Below are 26,795 nucleotides of genomic sequence, written 5' to 3'. Positions count from 1 at the left end.
TGAGTGGAGAGAGTTTACTAGTGAGGACAGTGCAGTTTACTTTATAATCCGTTCTCTGCCTGAAAAAAGCGATACACAGCACACAGTGACTCAGTCACATACCATATCTGTGTGCACTGCTCAGGCTCAGGCCAGTGTGCTGCATCATCTATTATCTATATATAATATTATATATATCTGTCTGACTGCTCAGCTCACACAGCTTATAATTGTGGGGGAGACTGGGGAGCACTACTGCAGTGCCAGTTATAGGTTATAGCAGGAGCCAGGAGTACATAATATATTATATAGTGAGTGACCACCAGACACACAGTGCAGTTTATTTAATATATCCGTTCTCTGCCTGAAAAAAGCGATACACACAGTGACTCAGTCAGTCACATACCATATCTGTGTGCACTGCTCAGGCTCAGGCCAGTGTGCTGCATCATCTATTATCTATATATAATATTATATATATCTGTCTGACTGCTCAGCTCACACAGCTTATAATTGTGGGGGAGACTGGGGAGCACTACTGCAGTGCCAGTTATAGGTTATAGCAGGAGCCAGGAGTACATAATATATTATATAGTGAGTGACCACCAGACACACAGTGCAGTTTATTTAATATATCCGTTCTCTGCCTGAAAAAAGCGATACACACAGTGACTCAGTCAGTCACATACCATATCTGTGTGCACTGCTCAGGCTCAGGCCAGTGTGCTGCATCATCTATTATCTATATATAATATTATATATATCTGTCTGACTGCTCAGCTCACACAGCTTATAATTGTGGGGGAGACTGGGGAGCACTACTGCAGTGCCAGTTATAGGTTATAGCAGGAGCCAGGAGTACATAATATATTATATAGTGAGTGACCACCAGACACACAGTGCAGTTTATTTAATATATCCGTTCTCTGCCTGAAAAAAGCGATACACACAGTGACTCAGTCAGTCACATACCATATCTGTGTGCACTGCTCAGGCTCAGGCCAGTGTGCTGCATCATCTATTATCTATATATAATATTATATATATCTGTCTGACTGCTCAGCTCACACAGCTTATAATTGTGGGGGAGACTGGGGAGCACTACTGCAGTGCCAGTTATAGGTTATAGCAGGAGCCAGGAGTACATAATATATTATATAGTGAGTGACCACCAGACACACAGTGCAGTTTATTTAATATATCCGTTCTCTGCCTGAAAAAAGCGATACACACAGTGACTCAGTCAGTCACATACCATATCTGTGTGCACTGCTCAGGCTCAGGCCAGTGTGCTGCATCATCTATTATCTATATATAATATTATATATATCTGTCTGACTGCTCAGCTCACACAGCTTATAATTGTGGGGGAGACTGGGGAGCACTACTGCAGTGCCAGTTATAGGTTATAGCAGGAGCCAGGAGTACATAATATATTATATAGTGAGTGACCACCAGACACACAGTGCAGTTTATTTAATATATCCGTTCTCTGCCTGAAAAAAGCGATACACACAGTGACTCAGTCAGTCACATACCATATCTGTGTGCACTGCTCAGGCTCAGGCCAGTGTGCTGCATCATCTATTATCTATATATAATATTATATATATCTGTCTGACTGCTCAGCTCACACAGCTTATAATTGTGGGGGAGACTGGGGAGCACTACTGCAGTGCCAGTTATAGGTTATAGCAGGAGCCAGGAGTACATAATATATTATATAGTGAGTGACCACCAGACACACAGTGCAGTTTATTTAATATATCCGTTCTCTGCCTGAAAAAAGCGATACACACAGTGACTCAGTCAGTCACATACCATATCTGTGTGCACTGCTCAGGCTCAGGCCAGTGTGCTGCATCATCTATTATCTATATATAATATTATATATATCTGTCTGACTGCTCAGCTCACACAGCTTATAATTGTGGGGGAGACTGGGGAGCACTACTGCAGTGCCAGTTATAGGTTATAGCAGGAGCCAGGAGTACATAATATATTATATAGTGAGTGACCACCAGACACACAGTGCAGTTTATTTAATATATCCGTTCTCTGCCTGAAAAAAGCGATACACACAGTGACTCAGTCAGTCACATACCATATCTGTGTGCACTGCTCAGGCTCAGGCCAGTGTGCTGCATCATCTATATATATTATATATCTGTCTGACTGCTCAGCTCACACAGCTTATAATTGTGGGGGAGACTGGGGAGCACTACTGCAGTGCCAGTTATAGGTTATAGCAGGAGCCAGGAGTACATATTATATTAAAATTAAACAGTGCACACTTTTGCTGCAGGAGTGCCACTGCCAGTGTGACTGACCAGTGACCTGACCACACTGACCACCAGTATAGTTAGTAGTATACTTATATTGTGATTGCCTGAAAAAGTTAAACACTCGTCGTGTGACTTCACTTGTGTGTTTTTTGTTTTTTTATTCTATAAAAATAAAACTCATTCTGCTGACAGACAGTGTCCAGCAGGTCCGTCATTATATAATATATAATATATACCTGTCCGGCTGCAGTAGTGATATATATATATTTTTTATATCATTTATCATCCAGTCGCAGCAGACACAGTACGGTAGTTCACGGCTGTGGCTACCTCTGTGTCTCTGCACTCGGCAGGCAGTCCGTCCATAATTGTAATACCACCTAACCGTGGATTTTTTTCATTCTTCTTTATACATACATAGTTACATAGACATCTTCTCTTTATCAACCAGTCTATATTAGCTGCAGACACAGTACAGTACGGTAGTTCACGGCTGTGGCTACCTCTGTGTCTGCACTCGGCAGGCAGTCCGTCCATAATTGTATACCACCTAACCGTGGATTTTTTTCAGTCTTCTTTATACATACATAGTTACATAGACATCTTCTCTTTATCAACCAGTCTATATTAGCTGCAGACACAGTACAGTACGGTAGTTCACGGCTGTGGCTACCTCTGTGTCTGCAGTCGGCAGGCAGTCCATAATTGTATACTAGTATCCATCTCCATTGTTTACCTGAGGTGCCTTTTAGTTGTGCCTATTAAAATATGGAGAACAAAAATGTTGAGGTTCCAAAATTAGGGAAAGATCAAGATCCACTTCCACCTCGTGCTGAAGCTGCTGCCACTAGTCATGGCCGAGACGATGAAATGCCAGCAACGTCGTCTGCCAAGGCCGATGCCCAATGTCATAGTACAGAGCATGTCAAATCCAAAACACCAAATATCAGAAAAAAAAGGACTCCAAAACCTAAAATAAAATTGTCGGAGGAGAAGCGTAAACTTGCCAATATGCCATTTACCACACGGAGTGGCAAGGAACGGCTGAGGCCCTGGCCTATGTTCATGGCTAGTGGTTCAGCTTCACATGAGGATGGAAGCACTCAGCCTCTCGCTAGAAAAATGAAAAGACTCAAGCTGGCAAAAGCAGCACAGCAAAGAACTGTGCATTCTTCGAAATCCCAAATCCACAAGGAGAGTCCAATTGTGTCGGTTGCGATGCCTGACCTTCCCAACACTGGACGTGAAGAGCATGCGCCTTCCACCATTTGCACGCCCCCTGCAAGTGCTGGAAGGAGCACCCGCAGTCCAGTTCCTGATAGTCAGATTGAAGATGTCAGTGTTGAAGTACAACAGGATGAGGAGGATATGGGTGTTGCTGGCGCTGGGGAGGAAATTGACCAGGAGGATTCTGATGGTGAGGTGGTTTGTTTAAGTCAGGCACCCGGGGAGACACCTGTTGTCCGTGGGAGGAATATGGCCGTTGACATGCCAGGTGAAAATACCAAAAAAATCAGCTCTTCGGTGTGGAGGTATTTCACCAGAAATGCGGACAACAGGTGTCAAGCCGTGTGTTCCCTTTGTCAAGCTGTAATAAGTAGGGGTAAGGACGTTAACCACCTCGGAACATCCTCCCTTATACGTCACCTGCAGCGCATTCATAATAAGTCAGTGACAAGTTCAAAAACTTTGGGTGACAGCGGAAGCAGTCCACTGACCAGTAAATCCCTTCCTCTTGTAACCAAGCTCACGCAAACCACCCCACCAACTCCCTCAGTGTCAATTTCCTCCTTCCCCAGGAATGCCAATAGTCCTGCAGGCCATGTCACTGGCAATTCTGACGAGTCCTCTCCTGCCTGGGATTCCTCCGATGCATCCTTGCGTGTAACGCCTACTGCTGCTGGCGCTGCTGTTGTTGCCGCTGGGAGTCGATGGTCATCCCAGAGGGGAAGTCGTAAGCCCACTTGTACTACTTCCAGTAAGCAATTGACTGTTCAACAGTCCTTTGCGAGGAAGATGAAATATCACAGCAGTCATCCTACTGCAAAGCGGATAACTGAGGCCTTGACAACTATGTTGGTGTTAGACGTGCGTCCGGTATCCGCCGTTAGTTCACAGGGAACTAGACAATTTATTGAGGCAGTGTGCCCCCGTTACCAAATACCATCTAGGTTCCACTTCTCTAGGCAGGCGATACCGAGAATGTACACGGACGTCAGAAAAAGACTCACCAGTGTCCTAAAAAATGCAGTTGTACCCAATGTCCACTTAACCACGGACATGTGGACAAGTGGAGCAGGGCAGGGTCAGGACTATATGACTGTGACAGCCCACTGGGTAGATGTATGGACTCCCGCCGCAAGAACAGCAGCGGCGGCACCAGTAGCAGCATCTCGCAAACGCCAACTCTTTCCTAGGCAGGCTACGCTTTGTATCACCGCTTTCCAGAATACGCACACAGCTGAAAACCTCTTACGGCAACTGAGGAAGATCATCGCGGAATGGCTTACCCCAATTGGACTCTCCTGTGGATTTGTGGCATCGGACAACGCCAGCAATATTGTGTGTGCATTAAATATGGGCAAATTCCAGCACGTCCCATGTTTTGCACATACCTTGAATTTGGTGGTGCAGAATTTTTTAAAAAACGACAGGGGCGTGCAAGAGATGCTGTCGGTGGCCAGAAAAATTGCGGGACACTTTCGGCGTACAGGCACCACGTACAGAAGACTGGAGCACCACCAAAAACTACTGAACCTGCCCTGCCATCATCTGAAGCAAGAAGTGGTAACGAGGTGGAATTCAACCCTCTATATGCTTCAGAGGTTGGAGGAGCAGCAAAAGGCCATTCAAGCCTATACAATTGAGCACGATATAGGAGGTGGAATGCACCTGTCTCAAGTGCAGTGGAGAATGATTTCAACGTTGTGCAAGGTTCTGATGCCCTTTGAACTTGCCACACGTGAAGTCAGTTCAGACACTGCCAGCCTGAGTCAGGTCATTCCCCTCATCAGGCTTTTGCAGAAGAAGCTGGAGGCATTGAAGAAGGAGCTAAAAGGGAGCGATTCCGCTAGGCATGTGGGACTTGTGGATGCAGCCCTTAATTCGCTTAACAAGGATTCACGGGTGGTCAATCTGTTGAAATCAGAGCACTACATTTTGGCCACCGTGCTCGATCCTAGATTTAAAGCCTACCTTGGATCTCTCTTTCCGGCAGACACAGGTCTGCTGGGGTTGAAAGACCTGCTGGTGACAAAATTGTCAAGTCAAGCGGAACGCGACCTGTCAACATCTCCTCCTTCACATTCTCCCGCAACTGGGGGTGCGAGGAAAAGGCTCAGAATTCCGAGCCCACCCGCTGGCGGTGATGCAGGGCAGTCTGGAGCGACTGCTGATGCTGACATCTGGTCCGGACTGAAGGACCTGACAACGATTACGGACATGTCGTCTACTGTCACTGCATATGATTCTCTCAACATTGATAGAATGGTGGAGGATTATAAGAGTGACCGCATCCAAGTAGGCACGTCACACAGTCCGTACTTATACTGGCAGGAAAAAGAGGCAATTTGGAGGCCCTTGCACAAACTGGCTTTATTCTACCTAAGTTGCCCTCCCACAAGTGTGTACTCCGAAAGAGTGTTTAGTGCCGCCGCTCACCTTGTCAGCAATCGGCGTACGAGGTTACATCCAGAAAATGTGGAGAAGATGATGTTCATTAAAATGAATTATAATCAATTCCTCCGCGGAGACATTGACCAGCAGCAATTGCCTCCACAAAGTACACAGGGAGCTGAGATGGTGGATTCCAGTGGGGACGAATTGATAATCTGTGAGGAGGGGGATGTACACGGTGATATATCGGAGGGTGAAGATGAGGTGGACATCTTGCCTCTGTAGAGCCAGTTTGTGCAAGGAGAGATTAATTGCTTCTTTTTTGGGGGGGCCAAACCAACCCGTCATATCAGTCACAGTCGTGTGGCAGACCCTGTCACTGAAATGATGGGTTGGTTAAAGTGTGCATGTCCTGTTTTGTTTATACAACATAAGGGTGGGTGGGAGGGCCCAAGGACAATTCCATCTTGCACCTCTTTTTTCTTTTCTTTTTCTTTGCGTCATGTGCTGTTTGGGGAGGGTTTTTTGGAAGGGCCATCCTGCGTGACACTGCAGTGCCACTCCTAGATGGGCCCGGTGTTTGTGTCGGCCACTAGGGTCGCTAATCTTACTCACACAGCTACCTCATTGCGCCTCTTTTTTTCTTTGCGTCATGTGCTGTTTGGGGAGGGTTTTTTGGAAGGGACATCCTGCGTGACACTGCAGTGCCACTCCTAGATGGGCCCGGTGTTTGTGTCGGCCACTAGGGTCGCTAATCTTACTCACACAGCTACCTCATTGCGCCTCTTTTTTTCTTTGCGTCATGTGCTGTTTGGGGAGGGTTTTTTGGAAGGGACATCCTGCGTGACACTGCAGTGCCACTCCTAGATGGGCCCGGTGTTTGTGTCGGCCACTAGGGTCGCTTATCTTACTCACACAGCGACCTCGGTGCAAATTTTAGGACTAAAAATAATATTGTGAGGTGTGAGGTATTCAGAATAGACTGAAAATGAGTGTAAATTATGGTTTTTGAGGTTAATAATACTTTGGGATCAAAATGACCCCCAAATTCTATGATTTAAGCTGTTTTTTAGTGTTTTTTGAAAAAAACACCCGAATCCAAAACACACCCGAATCCGACAAAAAAAATTCGGTGAGGTTTTGCCAAAACGCGTTCGAACCCAAAACACGGCCGCGGAACCGAACCCAAAACCAAAACACAAAACCCGAAAAATTTCAGGCGCTCATCTCTAGTGTCTATTTCCACTCGTGGGTGGGGGAATGGAACCTGTGGCGAGTGCAGCGACTCACCGAGCCCACAAGGGGCTTTGTTGCACTCCCCCCCCCCCCATCCCCAGCATTCTGCTGCTGGGATTCCGGTGTCGGCAGCCGGCATATCATACCCAACCCCCCTCAACATGTATATATACAAAGACTCTTGTTTTGCTGAGCATATTTAAGTTGGAAGCAAGAAAATGGATTTGTTTGGAACACCTACTGCACAGATGGAGCCCTCCTCATCTATCCCTTTAATAGGATTAACTGAGCCAGTGCTGTCGGACTTAATCCCCTGCTGTATTGTTCTCTGTATTGTATTGCAGCTGAGAACAATAGATGAAGGGCTTATGCTAATAAACCTTGGTGCACCTAGGCGCAGCAGAGAAGCCTAGAGGACCGAGGCTCCGTCTCAGAATCAGAATCAGCTTTATTAGCCAGGTGTACTCAAGTACACTAGGAATTCTTTGTGGTACAATGCATCGCCAAGCAGCAACATGAAGGGGGAATACATAGCATAAGAAGGGGGGAAAACGTAGCATACATTACAAACATTACACGTATGAGTTGATACTGCACATTGCAACTGTACAATAGACTCGACATATTAGACATATTATACACGTAAGACTAAAAACGAAGGCTGCTTGGCAGAGCAGCACCGAGGCAGCCATCCGCGGCGCCAACTAGCACTCAAACAATGCACATAATACAGAAGATTTAAGTATTACATCAAAAGATAAACCACACATACAAAAAAAAAAAGCACACAGAAAGCATAATGCAGGGTTGGTGTAAGCATTTTGGGTAATAACCTCCAGAGGTTGTGTATTCCACCTTCACAAGGTACCAGGTGCGGCAGCCATCTTAGGCGCACTGCGTAGGATTACCCATGGTGGAATAGAAGAGAACACAAAATGGGGAGATTGCAGAGTCCTTAAGTTCAGAGTAGGGTTCCAATAAAAGCATCAGGTCCATGTATTTTTCATCCCATCCACAAGTGTACCAGATAAGGCAGCCATGTTGGGCGCACTACGAAGGTTACACAGTGGGAGATGAGCCATACAAGGGCCAAATGCATGTATGGGAAAACTGACACGTGTGTAGGAGTATGCTATACCCTGCATGGAAAGATCCAAATGAAGCACACCCTGACCATGGAGGAACCATCCGAGGCAGCCATGTGGGGCGCACTGTGTAGGTTACTGCTGGCAGGGTGTGCAACCAATGGAGGTACACATTACAGGAATAGCACACAGTGGGGGGAAAGTACCCTGTAAGAAGAAAGAAGAGAAAGACACATTTGCAGGAAAACAGTACTAACATTATTTTGTGAAAATGATAAATGTCCTGGTCTCATGAGAGCAGTGCGGGTGGGTGTGAGAGTGTGGGAAGCAGTGCGGGTGGGTGTGAGAGTGTGGAGAGCAGTGCGGGTGGGTGTGAAAATGTGGGGTGCACATGTCCAATGAAACTGACCCAGCAAAATCTGGTCCTGATGTGCACGCCCCTCAGTTCCCTGCTCAGCTTGAGGGGTAGTCTTGGGGGCAGTCATGATGTTCTTGGACAGAGAAGTAGTAGGCATTGGTCCTGGTGTTCTCATGGCAGAGGTGAGGAGAGGCCACATGATGGTCCTGAGTTGCAGTGTTTGGGGAAATTGTTTTATTCGAGATTTTAGCGTAGTCCAAATACAGTTCAAACTCCGGTTTTAACTTAATTCTTAAAACACATTCTTAACAAATGCATTCTTCACAATTGCAAGCAGGCCAAGTCCTGACTGCAGGCCTTGATAATATTGCTCTTAAATGCTCCAACTATGGCCCTCATTCCGAGTTGTTCGCTCTGTAATTTTCTTTGCATCGCAGCGATTTTCCGCTAATTGCGCATGCGCAATGTTCGCACTGCGACTGCGCCAAGTAAATTTGCTAAGAAGTTTGGTATTTTACTCACGGCATTACAAGGTTTTTTCTTCGTTCTGGTGATCAGAGTGTGATTGACAGGAAGTGGGTGTTTCTGGGCGGAAACTGCCCGTTTTATGGGTGTGTGTGAAGAAACGCTGCCGTTTCTGGGAAAAACGCGGGAGTGGCTGGAGAAACGGGGGAGTGTCTGGGCGAACGCTGGGTGTGTTTGTGACGTCAAACCAGGAACGATGAGCACTGAACTGATCGCACTGGAAGAGTAAGTCTCGAGCTACTCAGAAACTGCACAGAAAAATCTTTTCGCAATATTGCGAATACTTCGTTCGCAATTCTGCTAAGCTAAGATACACTCCCAGAGGGCGGCGGCTTAGCGTGTGTAATGCTGCGAAAAGCGGCTAGCGAGCGAACAACTCGGAATGAGGGCCAATATCAGCTGGCAAAGGGGGAGGTGTGCAATCAGAAGTTCAGCTAATTATTAACAGAGGGGATTTTGCATTGAAGAAGGATCACAGACATTTGCAGACAAACTTCCTTGGGGTGTGAAAAGTGTAGCCAGAGAGAGATGAGAGACTCAGATATACAAGCATGAAGATGGTGTTTTTACCTGTGAAGAGAGGAGAAATGGTTTTCAGTTCTGGTTCTAACTTCATTCTTAAAACACATTCTTAACAAATGCATTCTTCACAATTGCAAGCAGGCCAAGTCCATCTGTATAACACCAACTTTTCTTGACATCATTTCTCAACATAATTCCTGGCAGTCATTTTCTTCCAAGGTCTATATACCTGCCCTCTCCCCCTGTAACACAAGTTTTCTCCTCTGAGTATTGCTGAGCCATGAATAGCAAAATCTCACTTTTGTCAGGGCAGTCCAAGGGGCTGATGTATCATCCTTTGCATTTCACATTATGGCCCAGAATTATCAAGCCTTGGAGAGTGATAAATAGCATGGTGATAAAATACAAGCCAACCAGTTCCTGTCATCTTTCAAACCCAGCCTGTGACATGGCAGTTAGGAGCTGATTGCTGGTACTTTATCAACGTGTTATTTATCACTCTCCAAGGCTCAATAAATGGGGGGCTTTTCTTTTGTGTGTGTAATGTCGCATTTGATTGTTAGATTTGTAACGCGTCATGTATCAGTCAAATGCGATATAGTGTATGCGATGTTAGGCATTTTTTGCAATTTAAAAATGCAATAATCTTCGCTATTTTTCACTATTTTATTTCAGTTTTGTAATGCGCATGCACACTCACGAAAAACGCTGCAGGGACGGCTGAGCCGCCATTTACAGCTTCCGAGCAGTGCTGGTGTAGTGACTATAGAAGAGAAAGACGCAGCTAAAAAAAAAATGGGCCATGTATAATAGACAATTGATAAAAAAAAGTAAGAATAATCCGTTAAATATACAGTATATCAAATTCTGCAATAAAAATCTGCCTGCATTATTTGATACATATGATTTATATCGCATTCAATAGACTCCAATGGGTCTGGAATTCTTTTAGCGATAAGTGAAAAACAGATTTTTATCTCCCAAAAAAATGAGATAAAAAAATCTGATTAACAGCTTGTTACAGAAGACGGAAAACAAAATATTGCGATAAGCATGCTTATCGGGAAAAATTTCTGCGGAAACACCTTGATACATCAAATGGTAAATGATGGAATATCAGAGAGATGCACAAAATAAGCTGCTTTAACAAGAAAAAATTTCCCACAAAGGTATCACCACATCCGATTTGACAAATGATTTAACAAGAAACAAGGGAAAATATACCCGTATAAGCGCTCCTAATATGATAAGATGGTATACATTCCTTAGTAGTGTCCTTAATTTTCGGATCCTTCCTCTTGTTCACACGAAGTTTCAGAGAAGGACTCCCGATTTCATTGCATATGGAAGAAAATAATATAAACAAACAATGTGTAGAATTGTCTGCAAACAAATGTTTTGACTCAGCCCACAGGATCCCAAGAAGAGAAGGATGGTGTGTGTAAAAACAGCGTACCCCCAACTCACAGGTAGGCCACACCAGCTGTGTACATAAAGGGGTGGTATTCAGTATGCCTGCTATTGGGATCCCGGCGCTCAGTATACCGGCACCGGAATCCCGACACCCGGCATACCGACAACTATTCTCCCACTTGGGGGGTCCATGACCCCCCCTGGAGGGAGAATAACCATGCCCGCAAGGGGCTCATTTGCGCTTGCCCAGCTGCCAGCATGCCGGCAGTCGGAATCCCGGCGCCGGTATGCCGGGCGCCGGGACCCCGACTGCCGGCATAACATACTACACCCTACATAAAGGTATCTGTATCTTCCCAAAGACCAATGTGACTTTCACCATGTTATGATTCCAGTACTCCTGACCGGAGGAGATCTCATGGCAATGGCCAGAGTACTGGAAGGGAATGCTGGTTACGGGAGCTGGAAAGACTAGTTGCCCCTGGCGCCCTAACTCTATTGTCTCACCCGTGCTATCGGAAATCCCTTGCGAGACTATGGTTTCTTGAGCCCCTGGCAGCCACGTTTGAAAGGCGGATTATGTCTGCCCAACTCCGGTGCCCCCCGGTCTTAGTGAGAGACAAAGGGAAATCCGAGGCAGGATGATGACAAGAGGACCTCTAACTGACAACAGGCCAGGGGCAACAAGCTAACTAACCAAACCAGAAGTATGCGCGGAAAAACCGCCAGATAAAAGAACAACCAAAATCCACTAGTCCGTTACTCCTACCCAGCACCGCTGGATACCAGAGTGGATCTGTGGGAGCGGAATCCTCCGCAAAAGCTCCAAAACACAAATAATAAATAATAAGTAATAAAGCGGCCAAGCCGCAACACACGGCTACGCCGTGACTCACGAACACCACTGGATGTTTAAAGGTGCTCAGTCAGGACTCCAGGAACAGATGACAACTTCCGAGTACAGGACAACTGAGGACAGGAACGACCGGGTACAGCAGGACTGGAAACACTCTCAGCAAACAGATACAGCATGCAGGAAGCTATTACCGGCGTCTGTGAGAAGCCCTGGGAGTGTACTTAACAGGGAGTCCTCCAATCAGCTGTTTAGAGGCTGATTGGACTAAATGCCGTGCAGCTGCCTTGCTGCACGGCCAGGAAACAGGTGCCCTTATTAATTTAAATGGACCCAGCAATGGGGAACGCGGTCCGCCAGTGGCGTCCCCGTTGCTAGGGTCCGTGCGGCTCCGTGCGCCCGGCGTCTAGCGTTGCCAGGGAGCCGGCGGCTGTACGCGCACGGCGTCCCTGGTTGCTAGGCGCCGGGCCGCACCGACGAGCGGACCCCGGCGCCTAACACACCAAAGGAAATTCAAAGGGATGTGTTCCATTGCTCACTTATAGTAAAGAGAGATATATGCATGGAAAGGTATCTTTACAAATGTTTTCACACTTAAAATGCGTACCACACTCACGGGTCAAATAATGAGAGGACTCCTATGTGGGGGGGGGGGGGATCCCACCGTCCTAGACTGTTTCTCTCATAGACTTCCAATTGACAAACAGCAAACGTCCAGAGGCCCAAACAATCATATGAATTCCAAAAATTCAGGTATATGATTAAAAAGGTATGCACAAGTTTGTAAAGTCTTTTGATAAAAAAGGTTTATTGAGTACAGAAACCCCATAGTTGGGGTAAGTTGACATAAAAAAAATACACAATAAAAATATAAAAAAATTACGAATCAGGAACCAGAGAAAAATAGCCCAACAAATAACCATGAAAGGGGTAGTCCGGACCCCCAAACAAACCTTAGGTTGCTGATAATAAAATCCAATGTCACAGTGCCCATTTCTGTCAACGCGTTTCAGCTCTTTAGGAGCCTTTGTCAAGACATCCTGCCTTGTAGGGCTATTTTTCTGTTGGTGCATACCTTTTTAATCATACACCTGAATTTTTGGAATTTATAAGATTATTTGGGCCTCTGGACGTTTGCTGTTTGTCAATTGGAAGTCTATGAGAGAAACTGTCTAGGACGGTGGGAAAAGAGACCCATATAGGAGTCCTCTCATTATTTGACCCGTGAGTGTGGTATGCATTTTAAGTGTGAAAACATTTCCATGCATCTATCTCCATGCATATAGATACCTTTCCATGCATATATCTCACTTTATTATAAGTGAGTAATGGAACGCATCCCTTTGAATTTCCTTTGGTGAAAGTCACATTGGTCTTTGGGAAGATAAAGATACCTTTATGTACACAGCTGGTGTGGCCTACCTGTGAGTTGGAGTACGCTGTTTTTTTACACACCCCATCCTTCTTTTCTTGGGATCCTGTGGGCTGAGTCAAAACCGTTTGTTTGCAGACAATTCTACACATAGGGGGTGATTCCGAGTTGTTCGCTCGCTAGCTGCTTTTAGCAGCATTGCACACGCTAAGCCGCCGCCCTCTGGGAGTGTATCTTAGCTCAGCAGAAGTGCGAACGAAAGATTAGCAGAATTGCGAATAGAAATTTCTTAGCAGTTTCTGAGTAGCTCCAGACTTACTCAGCCATTGCGTCCAGCTCAGTCCTTTTCGTTCCTGGTTTGACGTCACAAACACACCCAGCGTTTGCCCAACCACTCCCCCGTTTCTCCAGCCACTCCTGCGTTTTTCCGCACACTCCCATAAAACGGCCAGTTTCCGCCCAGAAACACCCACTTCCTGTCAATCACACTACAATCAGCACAGCGATGAAAAAGCTTTGTTATGCCGTGAGTAAAATACCTAACTTTTGTGTAAAATAACTAAGCGCATGCGCTCTGCGAACCTTGCGCATGCGCAGTAAGCGACTAATCGCAGTATAGCGAAAATCGGCAACGAGCGAACAACTCGGAATGACCCCCATTGTTTGTTTATTTTGTTTTCTTCCATATGCAATAAAATCGGAAGTCCTTCTCTGAAACTTCGTGTGAACAAGAGGAAGGATCCGAAAATGAAGGACACTATGTATACCATCTTATCATAGGAGTATATTTTCCCTTGTTTCCTGTTATACCTTGATACATCAGCCCCCAAGTTATTAAAGACAGACCCTCGGTCCAGCGAGGAGGACTGGTTACGTACAGTACATTATTCCCACAGTCATTGTAGTCACTATGGCAAAATAAGAATGTTGTCACCATTATCCCAACACGGTTGTACTGCTACTTAAAGTATTATAACTGTCCCGAAATTTCAACTCTAACCATACTGGTAAAGCTGGCTACTTAGAATGCTCACACTGTTGATATAGTGACTGTCAAACAAATGACTAGATAACATGAGGACATGTGTCCAATTCTGAAGTGGTGTTGGGAGGTATAGCACTGCCGGGTTGGGTCAGCATGCAGACTCCGGGATCCCGGCCGCCAGATGCTGCCGGGGAGGGGGGGGGGGATTTTGGGCGAGAGCAACGAAGCCCATTGTGGGCTCGGTGGCTCGCTGCGCTTGTCACAGGTTCTATTCCCACTCTATGGGTGTTGTGGACACCCATGAGTGGGAATAGCCCTCGGCCCGCTGCCGGCATTCTGGCGGCCGGGATCCCGGCATCGGTACGCTAACTGTCGGGATCCCGACCACCAGGATCGTGTCTACATCCAGCACTGCCATGCTGACACTGTGCCTAATTCATGTGTGTACGCAAATGCAATTGTGATTCTCTAGGCCAGGGGCGGCCAGACTTTTGGAGTCGGTGATCTACTGTGAAAGCTAAAAAGCTTTTGTGATCTACCTAGGAGGAATAATAGCGCGCGCCGTAGGCGCGAGCGCAAAAAAAGGGGTGTGGCATAACAAAAAGTGGGCGTGGTATAACAAAAAGTGGGCGTGGTATAACAAAAAAAAAAAGGGACGTAGCCTTGCTGCGCAGAGTGTAATGACTGCCTCACACGAAATAACACATTGGCCCTCACAGGTAAAAACCTCAAACACATGCCCCCACAGTGCCAGATACACATGCCCCCACAGTGCCATGTGCCCACAGTGCCAGATATGCCCCCACAGTGCCAGATACAGATATGCCCCCACAGTGCCATGTGCCCACAGTGCCAGATATGCCCCCACAGTGCCAGATACACATGCCCCCACAGTGCCATGTGCCCACAGTGCCAGATATGCCCCCACAGTACCAGATACAGATATGCCCCCACAGTGCCATGTGCCCACAGTGCCAGATATGCCCCCACAGTGCCAGATTACAGATATGCCCCCACAGTGCCAGATATGCCCCCACAGTGCCAGATATGCCCCCACAGTGCCATGTGCCCGCAGAGCTAGACATGCCCCCAGTGCCACATATGACCCCACAGTGCCAGATATGCCCCCACAGTGCCAGATTACAGATATGCCCCCACAGCGCCAGATTACAGATATGCCCCCACAGTGCCATGTGCCCGCAGTGCCACATATGACCCCACAGTGCCAGATATGCCCCCACAGTGCCAGATACAGATATGCCCCCACAGCGCCAGATTACAGATATGCCCGCACAGTGCCAGATATGCCCCCACAGTGCCATGTGCCCGCAGAGCCAGATATGCTCCCACAGTGCCACATATGACCCCACAGTGCCAGATATGCCCCCACAGTGCCAGATTACAGATATGCCCCCACAGCGCCAGATTACAGATATGCCCCCACAGTGCCATGTGCCCGCAAAGCCAGATATGCCCCCAGTGCCACATATGACCCCACAGTGCCAGATATGCCCCCACAGTGCCAGATATGCCCCCACAGTGCCATGTGCCCAGTGCCAGATATGCCCTCAGTGCCATGTGCCCACAGTGCCAGATATGCCCCCACAGTGCCAGATATGCCCCACAGTGCCATGTGCCCGCAGAGCCAGATATGCCCCCAGAGCCACATATGACCCCACAGTGCCAGATATGCCAGATATGCCTCCACAGTGCCATGTGCCCAGTGCCAGATATGCCCTCACAGTGCCATGTGCCCACAGTGCCAGATATGCCCCCACAGTGACATGTGCCCGCAGAGCCAGATATGCCCCCAGTGCCACATATGACCCCACAGTGCCAGATATGCCCCCACTGAGCTATGTGCCCCCACAGTGCCAGATATGCCCCCATAGAAGAGCTCACCGTGCTGTGTGTGGAGAGCGCAGCGCGCGCTTCTCCTGTCTGCCGCTCTGCCTCCTCAGTCTGATCTCCGGCGGTGACGGCAGCGTGTATGGCTCAAATTAGGTGCCGGTCCGCGAGCTCTCATTGGCTAACGAACCGGCACCTGATTTGACCTATACACTCGGCCGTCACTGCCGCAGACCAGACTGAGGAGGCAGAGCGGCAGGCAGGAGAGGCGCGGCTTCGGGTGGCTGGGCGGCGGATCGCGATCAACTGGTCGCATGTCCGCGATCGACCAGTCGATCGCGATCGACTGTTTGGCCACCCCTGCTCTAGGCTATGGAGCTGCTAATGCTAGCAAGTTAAACTATCGCCCAGGAATGACAAGAGACTCCCACCGGAGCCATCACAAACTCAGTCGCAATTGCGTACACATTAGCTTACTATACATAATTATGGAGAACATCTAAACTAAGGGTTGGTCTATGGCTACCAGACTGGCCACAGCAGTAGCGACTCAGACGCCATGTACGTGCACGGATGATCACACAGCCATCAGAATATACATGCCCCGAAAACAGCAATGACATGCCTGCGTTTTCCTAACCACTCTCCTTAAACTCCCTGTTACCATCTCCAAATGGCCACTTCCTGTCAGTCACTGTCTCAGTGCGAGCAGGATCACAGCAGCACCCTAGCGCAGTCTGCCGATAATCGCTCATGAACATCGGCCGTTGTGTACAAACATGTATTAGGCCCATAGGGGTCGATTCAATTCGGCAACTTATGAATAGCGCCGGGAATTAGCTCCCGACGCTATTCAATTCAGCTGCTAGTTACCCGCAATTGTCGGGAATTCTTCTCTCATCCCCGGGGGGTGAGAGAAGAAAACCGACAAAAGTGCTGCCGCGCGGCCGGCGCGAGGCTGATTCTGTCGGGAATCAGCATCGCCGCGGGTAGTTAAGTCGGAGAATGCCCGTTCTCCCGACAAAACTACCTGTTAAGTCGGCGAGAACGGGCATTCGCCGACTTAACTTTAGCTGAATTGAATAGCGTCGGGAGCTAATTCCCGGCGCTATTCATAAGTTGCCGAATTGAATCGACCCCATAGTGAGAAGCCGCTCACAGTGTATTAGAGACACTGAGTTGCAACTTTAACTGCACAGGAGTTGGTATTACACAAGTACAATGTCACAGATGAAGCACAACGGAAAAGCAGCAGCCGCTCGCAGCAGAGCTCTGTTTACACAGATACGGACTCAGTCACACACAGATGTACAAATGTCACACACCTTAGTAGTCAGTGTCTGCTAGCAGTGCAGTTCTGTAGTTTCCAGTTTTAGTAATGCGAATAAGGTGCACATTGAACTAAAAAGATGCTTGGTATGGCCCGGCTGCATGGGGACCTTGCATTCATAGAAGGGCTACAGTATTTGGCGTGATTGACTCATAGTATGAATTCACAGAATAGAATGTTGTCTTTAAACATGCATAAACGTTTTTATTTGGAAAATTAATGTCATTTAGGGGTGTATTCAATGCTTGTCGGATCCATTCCGACGGAAAGGATCCAACAATGCAGTATTCAATTCGCGGCCAAATCCGACAGAGTTTGGCCGTTCCCGACAATGCCAATCTGACTTTTTTTAAAGTTGGATCGACATTGTCGGAAACGGGGCTAAAACTTGTCGGATTTGGCCGTGAATCCGACAAAACATTTAAACCGCGATCCACATGCTTTCCGACAAGTCAGATTTTCTGACTTGTCGAATAAATGGGAATATGATTGAATAAGACGAATCTGGATTCGACCTTGAACTCCAGACAAGTCGGGAAATCCGACTTGAATTGAATACACCCCTCAGTGGTAATCACTTATTTCCACTCACTGTTTTCTCTTGGTAATCACTGTATAATAAATGCTGATGTAATAGCTTTGTATAAATTCTGCCTCTGGGTCTGCCCGGTGTCTTATGCACATAGTAACATAGTTTCTGAGCTTGAAAAAAGACAATTTTGATTATAGAACACTAGTTACCAGCCTGTCAAAATGACGGAAAAGTATAACACCAATGTCAGCACCGGCAAGCAAAACACTTGAATTCCCCCTCATAGAGGTGAGGAGTCAGCGTTAGTCTTTTATTATATAGGATTAGCCACACTGATCCGTTTTGCAGATGTGCAAGTGTAAAGTCTTAGTCATGTGCACGTGAACCATAAATTCAGTTTGGAGTATCATTTAAGCGCAGTGATAAGGGGGATTCACTGGAAATGATTCTGTGAACGCCAGGCAAGCAAACTGTGAATAAATACTTCATTTACAAGCAAAATTTAAAACAAATTTCACTTTGAAGAAGTGGATTGGTCCCTTACAGGTGTGTTCTGCTACATTCTTTGGAATTAGCAATTTGATGAACTGTTGCATGGCAAGTTTTCTGATGAGTCTATTCATATTGGAGAGGCCGCTGAGATAAGCACCTGCTGGTTTATCCGCTGAGCGATTATCCACCAGAGGCAAACAGAATTCATTTCAAAACCATTGCAAATAACAGGCTGAAAGGTGTAATGCCAAAGATATGCCAAATGGCTAGTAGTAATTCCTTGGAAAGCATGCCCTTTTGTGTCGCTGCCTTAAGAGTAGATAGTAACGTGTGGAAGAGCATCTTAATTGTTCCCTCCAATGATCCTAAGGGTGTATTACAGCTTGGAGATATGCAGGGGCTCCGCTACATGTAGATGTATTGCGTATTGTAGCTGTCATTATCCCAGTGATAAGGAGCCAATTGCTGCCAATCTTCATGCATCACACTAATGCAACACACTATTATTTTGATGAGTTGAGTCAGTGTGACAAATATGTACAAAATGACAAAAGCAGCATAAGTAATCAATGCAAGGATCAACCGGAAAACCAAAGCTAAAAATTAAACAACAATAGAAAATAAAAGGGGCAGTGGAGAGTTCAACTGACTAAATTATTAGTCATGTATTGCCTTTTCTAATATTGTATGTGACTAGTATAAAACATTTGCGGGTATATTTACTGTAGATCGATTTCCATCGATTTTTAAACTGGTGGAAATCGATCTAAATCATACTTGCCTACATTATAAATATCCTCTTCGGGAGATTCCCGGAGCGGTTAAGCAGTGGGGGTGATGGGGGCGGGGTAAATAGCGTTATTAGGCCCTGCCCCCTCATGGGGAAAATGCCAGTATTGGATGTATTTGCATAGGGGTGGGGCTATAATAATGCAATTAGCATACAATGGCGTCATTAGGCCCCGTCCCTCTAGGAATCATGGTTTCTCTGAATTTATGTCCCTGTTCTGCCCACTTCACTTGGAAGTGGCCAGAATACAGGAGGGGTGCCCACTCTTCCGGGGCTGCGGGTAACTACCCAAAAAAACGTGTGTCTCTTGCAGGATACCGGAGAGTAGACAAGTATTATCTAAAGTGATGTTGTGCTTCCAGGGCTAAAACACACAGTTATTAACATTTTTGAATGTATATATAAAAATCATCTGTTAGTAAATGTGTGTTTCATGCACTGGAATCCAACATCCATTGATTTAAATTTCCATTGATTTGGAATAGATAAAAATCGTTAGAAATTGACCTTTAGTGAATGTTCCTTATAGTTTATGTAGCTGCAAAAATATTTATTTGAATAAAATGGCAGCTTCTTCATGTGAGCTGATCACTTTGTCAAAAGCTGTTTAAAAAGTAATCTTACTTTCTAATTAGCATACAGATAAGAGACATCACTTTGGACTAAAGTTTACTACATGGCAACTCCTGAAGCTTTGTGGCTTGCCATCGTCATTATATTTCAGTGGTAGCAACTTTAATTGTGAACGGCTTGATTGGTGCACCATGTAAGAGGTGTTGGATCTTGCTGCGTGTCTGTCTGAAGATTGTTGTATTAGTAACATTAAAATCTTTAGATTATTAATCTAATCTAATATAAAATAATCTAATACAATAATAATAATAATAATAATAATAAATTATAATAATAAAATAATATAATAAAAGAATGAATGACTGTTAAGGGCCTACACATTAGGCATATGCCGCCGAGGTGTCTGATGACCGATACGGCCGACGGGCGACCCGGCGGGGGGGGGGGGGGAGTTTCTTCACTTTCCCCGTCACCTGGCCCCAAAGCAGTGCATGCTAATATGGACAAGATTGTCCATATTGACCTGCATGTATAAGCGACCCGGCACCAACGATGAACGAGCGCGGGCCGCGCACCGTTCATTGTTGGTGCCTACACACTGAACGATATGAATGATATCTCGTTCAATAATGAACGAGATCATTCATATCTTTCAGTGAAATCGCCCAGTGTGTAGGGCCTGTTAGAAGTAAACATTTTTACAAATTGTCAATTTCACTTTAATAGAGTACAATCTGTAACTATATGAGGCTAACAAGATATTTTGAAAGGAGAGATGGACATTTGGATACGCACAGTTGGGATATATGTCATCCTTAAGGTCAAGTCCCCCAAGGCCAGCAGAATAGATTATTATAAAATACAGTACTTACTACATTCTCTGTGATACTATATGTCAGATTTCACAGTCGGGGGTTTCTTTTAATATGCTTGTCCTAATTACGTGCAGAATAGATTAGAGGTTACTGCTGTGACTATTTACAGAACACTAAGTATTGCCGTTTCACTATGAATCTGGATGCCAATTACTCATTACTGTATGTTCTTTTAAATAAGGCCTTTTTGTGTGTGTTTAGGGGGTCACGCTGACCTGTTCGCTCGCTGCTTTTTGTCGCAGCCGAGCGAATGGGTCCCTACTGCGCATGCACTGGCGCCGTAGTGCGCCGGCGCATGCCAGACGGCCGAAGGCCGTAGCAGGGCTGCGATCGCCTCTGCCTTATTGACAGGCAGAGGCGATCGCTGGGCGGGAGGGGGCGGTACAGCGGCGTTTGGTCGCCGCTTCGTGGGGGGCGGGCTGCAGCGGGCCGGGGAGCGATGAGTAGCTCCCGGCCAGCACGCTAAAGCTGCGCTGGCCGGGAGCTACTCTTGAAGAGCAAAGGCATCGCCGCTGTGCGATGCCTTTGCACTTCTGCGGGGGGGGGGGGGCGGCACTGACATGCGGGGCGGACTAGCCCTGTGCTGGGCGACCCCCCGCATGTCAGTGTGAATGATCGTAGCTGCGATCGCCTCTGCCTTATTGACAGGCAGAGGCGATCGCTGGGCGGGAGGGGGCGGTACAGCGGTGTTTGGCCGCCGTTTCGTGGGGGGCGGGCCGCAGCGGGCCGGGGAGCGATGGGTAGCTCCCGGCCAGCACGCTAAAGCTGCGCTGGCCGGGAGCTACTCTTGAAGAGCAAAGGCATCGCCGCTGTGCGATGCCTTTGCACTTCTGCGGGGGGGGGGGGGGGGGGCGGCACTGACATGCGTGGCGGACTAGCCCTGTGCTGGGCAACCCCCCGCATGTCAGTGTGAATGATCGTAGCTGTGCTAAATTTAGCATAGCTACGATCAACTCGGAATGACCCCCTTAGTTTGGAGTCCACTGCACATGTAACTTATAATTTATCTATTTTTTTTATTGTTGCCTCACAATCCAATTTCGGATATATCAGATTAAAGCTATAGTAGGTATACACTGTCAGATTTTCTTTGTTGTCCTAACAATCGGGCAATTTTTTCACCAAATTGAAGGCTCCAGTATCTGAGCTACATTCTAAGCAATTTTTTTTCAAGTAACCAGTTCTCTGCTACACAATGAGGATGACGTAGTCCTGGAATAATGTTGGAAATATGGTCAGATTATTGGGAATGCTCACACACTGTAGGATATCTGGGGATTGTGGCTGAAATTGTTGCTCCTGACCCATCGAGCTTATTGTGTTAGTGGGCAAGAGTTTTCCGATTTATCGCCGAAACGATCATTCAAACACACTATACGAGAAATCAGGCCGATGTCCCAATTCTTGGGAAATTGGTACAATTATTGTATGGTGTGTACCTTGGCCTATATATCAAATGGAGAGAAGCCATGTCCCTTGCTAAAATGGTTTGTAGTTACACAATCAACAACTACTATGGTGACATTCATAATGTTGACACCAGAAAGCCAACATGGACAAAATGTTGAGATTGAAAATGTCAACAGTAGAGTTATGTTGAGGGATTAGGGATACGGTACAAATAAATTGTCAACATTATGCCCATATCGACATTTCCTCAATGTCAACATGCTAAATATCAACATGTTGAACATGTCAACATGTTGTCTGTTGACATTACCACCATACTGAATGTTGACATGATCACTTTTGACATAATTTACCAAACCCCACGGAAAAAAAAGTTTTTTGTCGTGGATAGAGGGCTTCACCCTATTAATAGGTCACTCAGGGAGTGGATTTGCCGTGTGTCACCAGTGAATGCGTCTCTATGCAAAACATGGGGAAGCCTGTTTAACAAGGATTGCTGCATATGTGTGAACCGTCTAGCTCTGAGCCCCAGTCATAAATAGACTCACAGAGAGGTAGAATTAAGGGCAAGGCTATCGTAATGTATAGGCATTGGGCAGATGCCCAAGGCCCCACAAATCTAGGTGCTTCGAGCAGGGGTGGACTGAGCCAGAGGGCATTTGCCTCCCGGACTGGTGCCTCCGGAGCTTCTTGGGAGGCAGCATTCTCTACCTGCCTCCCAGGCTGTAACAAGACATTGAGTGGCTGTCAGCTTGCTGATAGGTGGATAGCTGGAGCTGTCCACCAATCAGAGGGAAGAATTCTCTGCTTCCAGCCAGTAGTCAGAAAGCGAATGACTGTAAGCTTGCGGATTGGTGGATGGTTGGAGCTGTCTAGCAATCAGAGTGCTGACAACCATTCACGGTATGGAAGCATGTGGAGAGATGGTGCTGGGCCGCATGAGGAGTAAGTTATGATTTATTTATTTTTTATTTTAAATTCCCGTTCCCATGAATGGGTGATGAAAGGGTGGGTAAGGGCCCTATTGCATTGCTGTGCCCTAGACCTTCAATGCTGTTAAGGCAACCCTGATTAAGGAGGATTATTTACTAAGTGTCAGGTTGTAAAACATGACAATGACGCTTCAGTTCGTGTTTATGTCCAAAATTTAAAAGGGCAATGCTTTTACCAGATGTGTTTGCCTAGTAAAATCATTGACTTTTTAAATTTGGGGCATAAACATGATCTGAAGCAGCAGGTTTTACAACATAATAAATAAACCCCAAGGTGTCTAAACCCAGGTCTGCCAGTCTGAGTTTCCCTCAATTCAGGACTGTCCTGCTTAATTTGGGACATTAGGGAGTTACAGATATGTCCGAATTATTTAAAATATGTTCAAACCACAGAAAAGCCACAGAAAGTGCGACTAAGCCGGCCTTGCATCCTACCATACAGATTTTACCAAATGTGCGTCCTACTGTACTCGCACTACAATTTCCGCCAATAGCACGAGTACCCGGAACACTGCTATTTACTTTGCCTGCAGCAGCAGCGATGCACAACACAGATGCTAATCTGAGAAAAAGACCAGTACAAGGAGGCCGTGCCATGCATCACGCCATGCCAGTGTGAGAGTTTATACCAACCCCTAAGAACGCAGTACACTATACAAGCAACTTTTGATGCAGCTGCTGTGCGATACAGATGCTAAATTAAGATGAAATTCAGAGAGACAGTACCCGTGGCCGAGCGACTAGGTCACGCCATGTGTCTCGCACCATATGGCTCAGAAAGATTGGGTGAATGAGGATACATCTGCAGGTTTGTGTGGTTCCGGCTCTCCTCCATTTTCCAGTGTGCGGGCTGGAGAAAGCACATCGGGAGAGAGTAGCGAATAAACAGATGTGTATAAAATAATCTCTAGCAAAAGTATTTTCAGGGGCATCATATTTTATTTTGTTTTGCTAAATATATAGCAAATAAAGATTAAGTAAAAGAACAAAGAAATGATTTAAGGCGTTTTGCTGTAAGAGGATTCAGATGCTTTATAACTTGTTTGCACATTTTACAGTATAAACAATCTTATACTCTCATAATGATGATCACTTTATCTTCTCTCAAAGGTGCCAGTGGTATATTAAAGCCAAAATGAAATCTGAGGAAAAAAGACGAGCAAATCTACAGAATGGAAACTGTGAGTAATGTGCTCAGTATTTGTTTTTTTTGTTTCTTTTAGTATTTTATGTTTATGTGTTCCATTCTGTGTCATGAAATACCGATGAGAGAAGATTATCAGGAGATACAGTAATTCTGTCTTTTCCAATCACTCTGAGCAAAATGTCAGTGGAACAAAACTTGAATAAAATATTTTAAACTATGGACCTTATTCAGGATGGATCGCGGGAACTACACCGGCGCAGGGCCCGTTCCGCGCATATGCAGGTGGGGCCCTGCAATCGCATTGCTGTGATGCAGACGCCACTGCCTGAGTGACAGGCAGAGGTGTTTGCAGGAAGGGACGGGGTAGAGGCAGCCGGCGTTGGGAAAAAAACAAAACATTTTCCGGGAGTGGCGATTCCAAGGACTCCAATGCTGTCTCAGTTTCCTGGGCATCGCTAGCATCCCTGCCACTGCAAGTCTGAGTAAGGTCAGACTAACTCAGACTGCATTCGCAGATGAACATCGTGACGATGTTCCAGGGCAGTCGAGAGCCAGGATGGGCCCAGGTACTTTTCAAGGGGCGTGTCCTAATCACAGGAGGTGTGGTCATGTACCCTTAGAAAAAAATACTGAAAAAAAATAGTATTTTAAGCACCTCCATAGCCACACTGCAGCCACTTACACAGCGGCGTGTGATGGGCTGAGGAAAAGAGCTGCATCTGCTGCTGCTAGGTAAGGGGGTGGTGGTCTGGGCCCCTACTCAGGGCCGGATTAAGGGCCACATGGGCCTGGAGCTGAAAACATTCAAGGGCCTATTGTGAGAAATGGGAGGTGTGATCAGTGCTGTGTGGCTGTGGCCAGAGCCATATGGGCATGTTCACCCACTACACCAGGCATGTCCAAACTGCGGCCCTCCAGCTGTTGTGAAACTACATATCCCAGCATGCCCTGACACAGTTTTGCTGTGTCAGGGCTTGCTATGATGTGTAGTTTCTCAACAGCTGGCGGGCCGCAGTTTGGACATGCCTGCACTACACTATCAGCTCCAATGTCTCCCTAAATATGTAAAAATATAAAAAATTGCATAATTTAGTGAAAAAATAGAAATACAATCGTAATAGTTCTGATGGTGGGCCTATTTCTATGTGGAGGCCTGGAGCTGTAGCTCCATCTGCCCCATTGTTAATCTGGCCCTGCCCCTACTAGACCCTCACTGGCCCCTCCATCAGACCTGGGCCCGGGTAATTTGTACCTTGTACCCCCCTCTCTCGGCACCACTGTGATGTTCACCCGAACTGCAATAGCATTGCAGTTTTTAGCAATCACAAATACAGGAAGGAGGTAGTATGCATCTCCTCCTGCATTTGCCTTGCTAAGGATCGTAATGGAAAACTGCTAACAGCAGCTTTGCAATCACGATCCAACCTGAATAAGGCCCTTTGTGAAGTTGTGCAGTGCTGGATGCCATATTTCTGTATATCTCACACACACAGTTATTGCATGTGGAATATGACTTGTTATTGTTGTTTGGATAAGTTTCACTTTACTTATTTTTCTGCAGATTTAAAAAAAAATAATAGAAAATTAAATTAAAGCACCTACGGGTTCTCCATAAGAACAAACTTGTTGGCTTTGTAGAAAGTTGAATACCTTTTTTCAAGACAATATGTTTTATATATAAAATCTCATGGTTTATAGAGGAATTAGCAGGGCCATCACAGATTTGTACATGGAAATCACCTTATTCTGCATGTACTGTCTAGCCACAGTTAATTTAGACTTGTACCAGGAGTTTTTTCTCTTTTAATAGAATGTCCGGCACAATTCCCCGACGGTCTCAGTGTATTGCAAGTAAATCATCTGCAGAATTTCCCGTCTTTGTAAACAGGGATTTGTGTCTAAGCATCAGATCCACTCTCTGTGCATTTTAAAGCCCTGAAAATGTACCTTGTATTTGAAGCATCAGTTTAAATTATTCATCATGCACAATTGACTCTAGAAGCACTTGACCTCTGTTTTATCCATAATAATACACGCACTTCTTATCCCGTCATGCCTGGAAGTCACCTATTATAACACTAGGGTGTAAACTGAACTCCTGTGGGCAGTGTCTCGCTTGTCTATGTTATTATCTGCATGCGGCGCTTTTTCTTAGTGTCTGCTGTCTACATTATCTTCTTCCTGCATTATAAATGTATAGATTTACTGGACAGGGCAAGAGAGCCAAGGGAAATCCCAAATAAAATACTATTCAAGACATATGTGCTAAGGCAACTATTTCAAACAAAACTGTTAGGGTCCATGAACCAGCGCAACATCAATAATATAATAATATGATTATGTCGGCCAAATTGGAGTGGCTAAGTAGACTCCCTACACACACTAGACAATCAGCTTTATATAATAATAAACACCCCTACAATTGTTTTATATAAGTGCAGCTCATCTCTCTCTCTCTGGCCATTCTAAAAGCTGGAACTCACTGGGACACAAGACTGTGACTTCACCTTATCTTGTGTTGGCAGCTGTTTATTCCCACTATCACTCCAGTTTTTTAGCCCACATTTAAAACACTATT

General features: G+C 46.0%; 1 protein-coding gene across 3 annotated transcripts in view; it reads left to right on the top strand.

Moving 5' to 3' along the window:
• The window catches only part of LOC135050113 (ephrin type-A receptor 6), a 1,497,116-nt gene that overhangs the window by 1,092,963 nt on the left and 377,358 nt on the right, over positions 1–26,795 (top strand). For all 3 annotated transcript variants that reach the window (XM_063956287.1, XM_063956286.1, XM_063956285.1), the window contains one exon: positions 24,181–24,251. In XM_063956287.1, the coding sequence (XP_063812357.1) occupies positions 24,181–24,251 (71 nt within the window). The remainder of the gene's footprint in view (positions 1–24,180; positions 24,252–26,795) is intronic.

Source organism: Pseudophryne corroboree, chromosome 2 (assembly GCF_028390025.1).
Source record: "Pseudophryne corroboree isolate aPseCor3 chromosome 2, aPseCor3.hap2, whole genome shotgun sequence".
Lineage (NCBI taxonomy): Eukaryota > Metazoa > Chordata > Amphibia > Anura > Myobatrachidae > Pseudophryne > Pseudophryne corroboree.
Note: the sequence above shows the minus strand (reverse complement) of the source record. Positions and strands in the feature narration are given on the sequence as shown.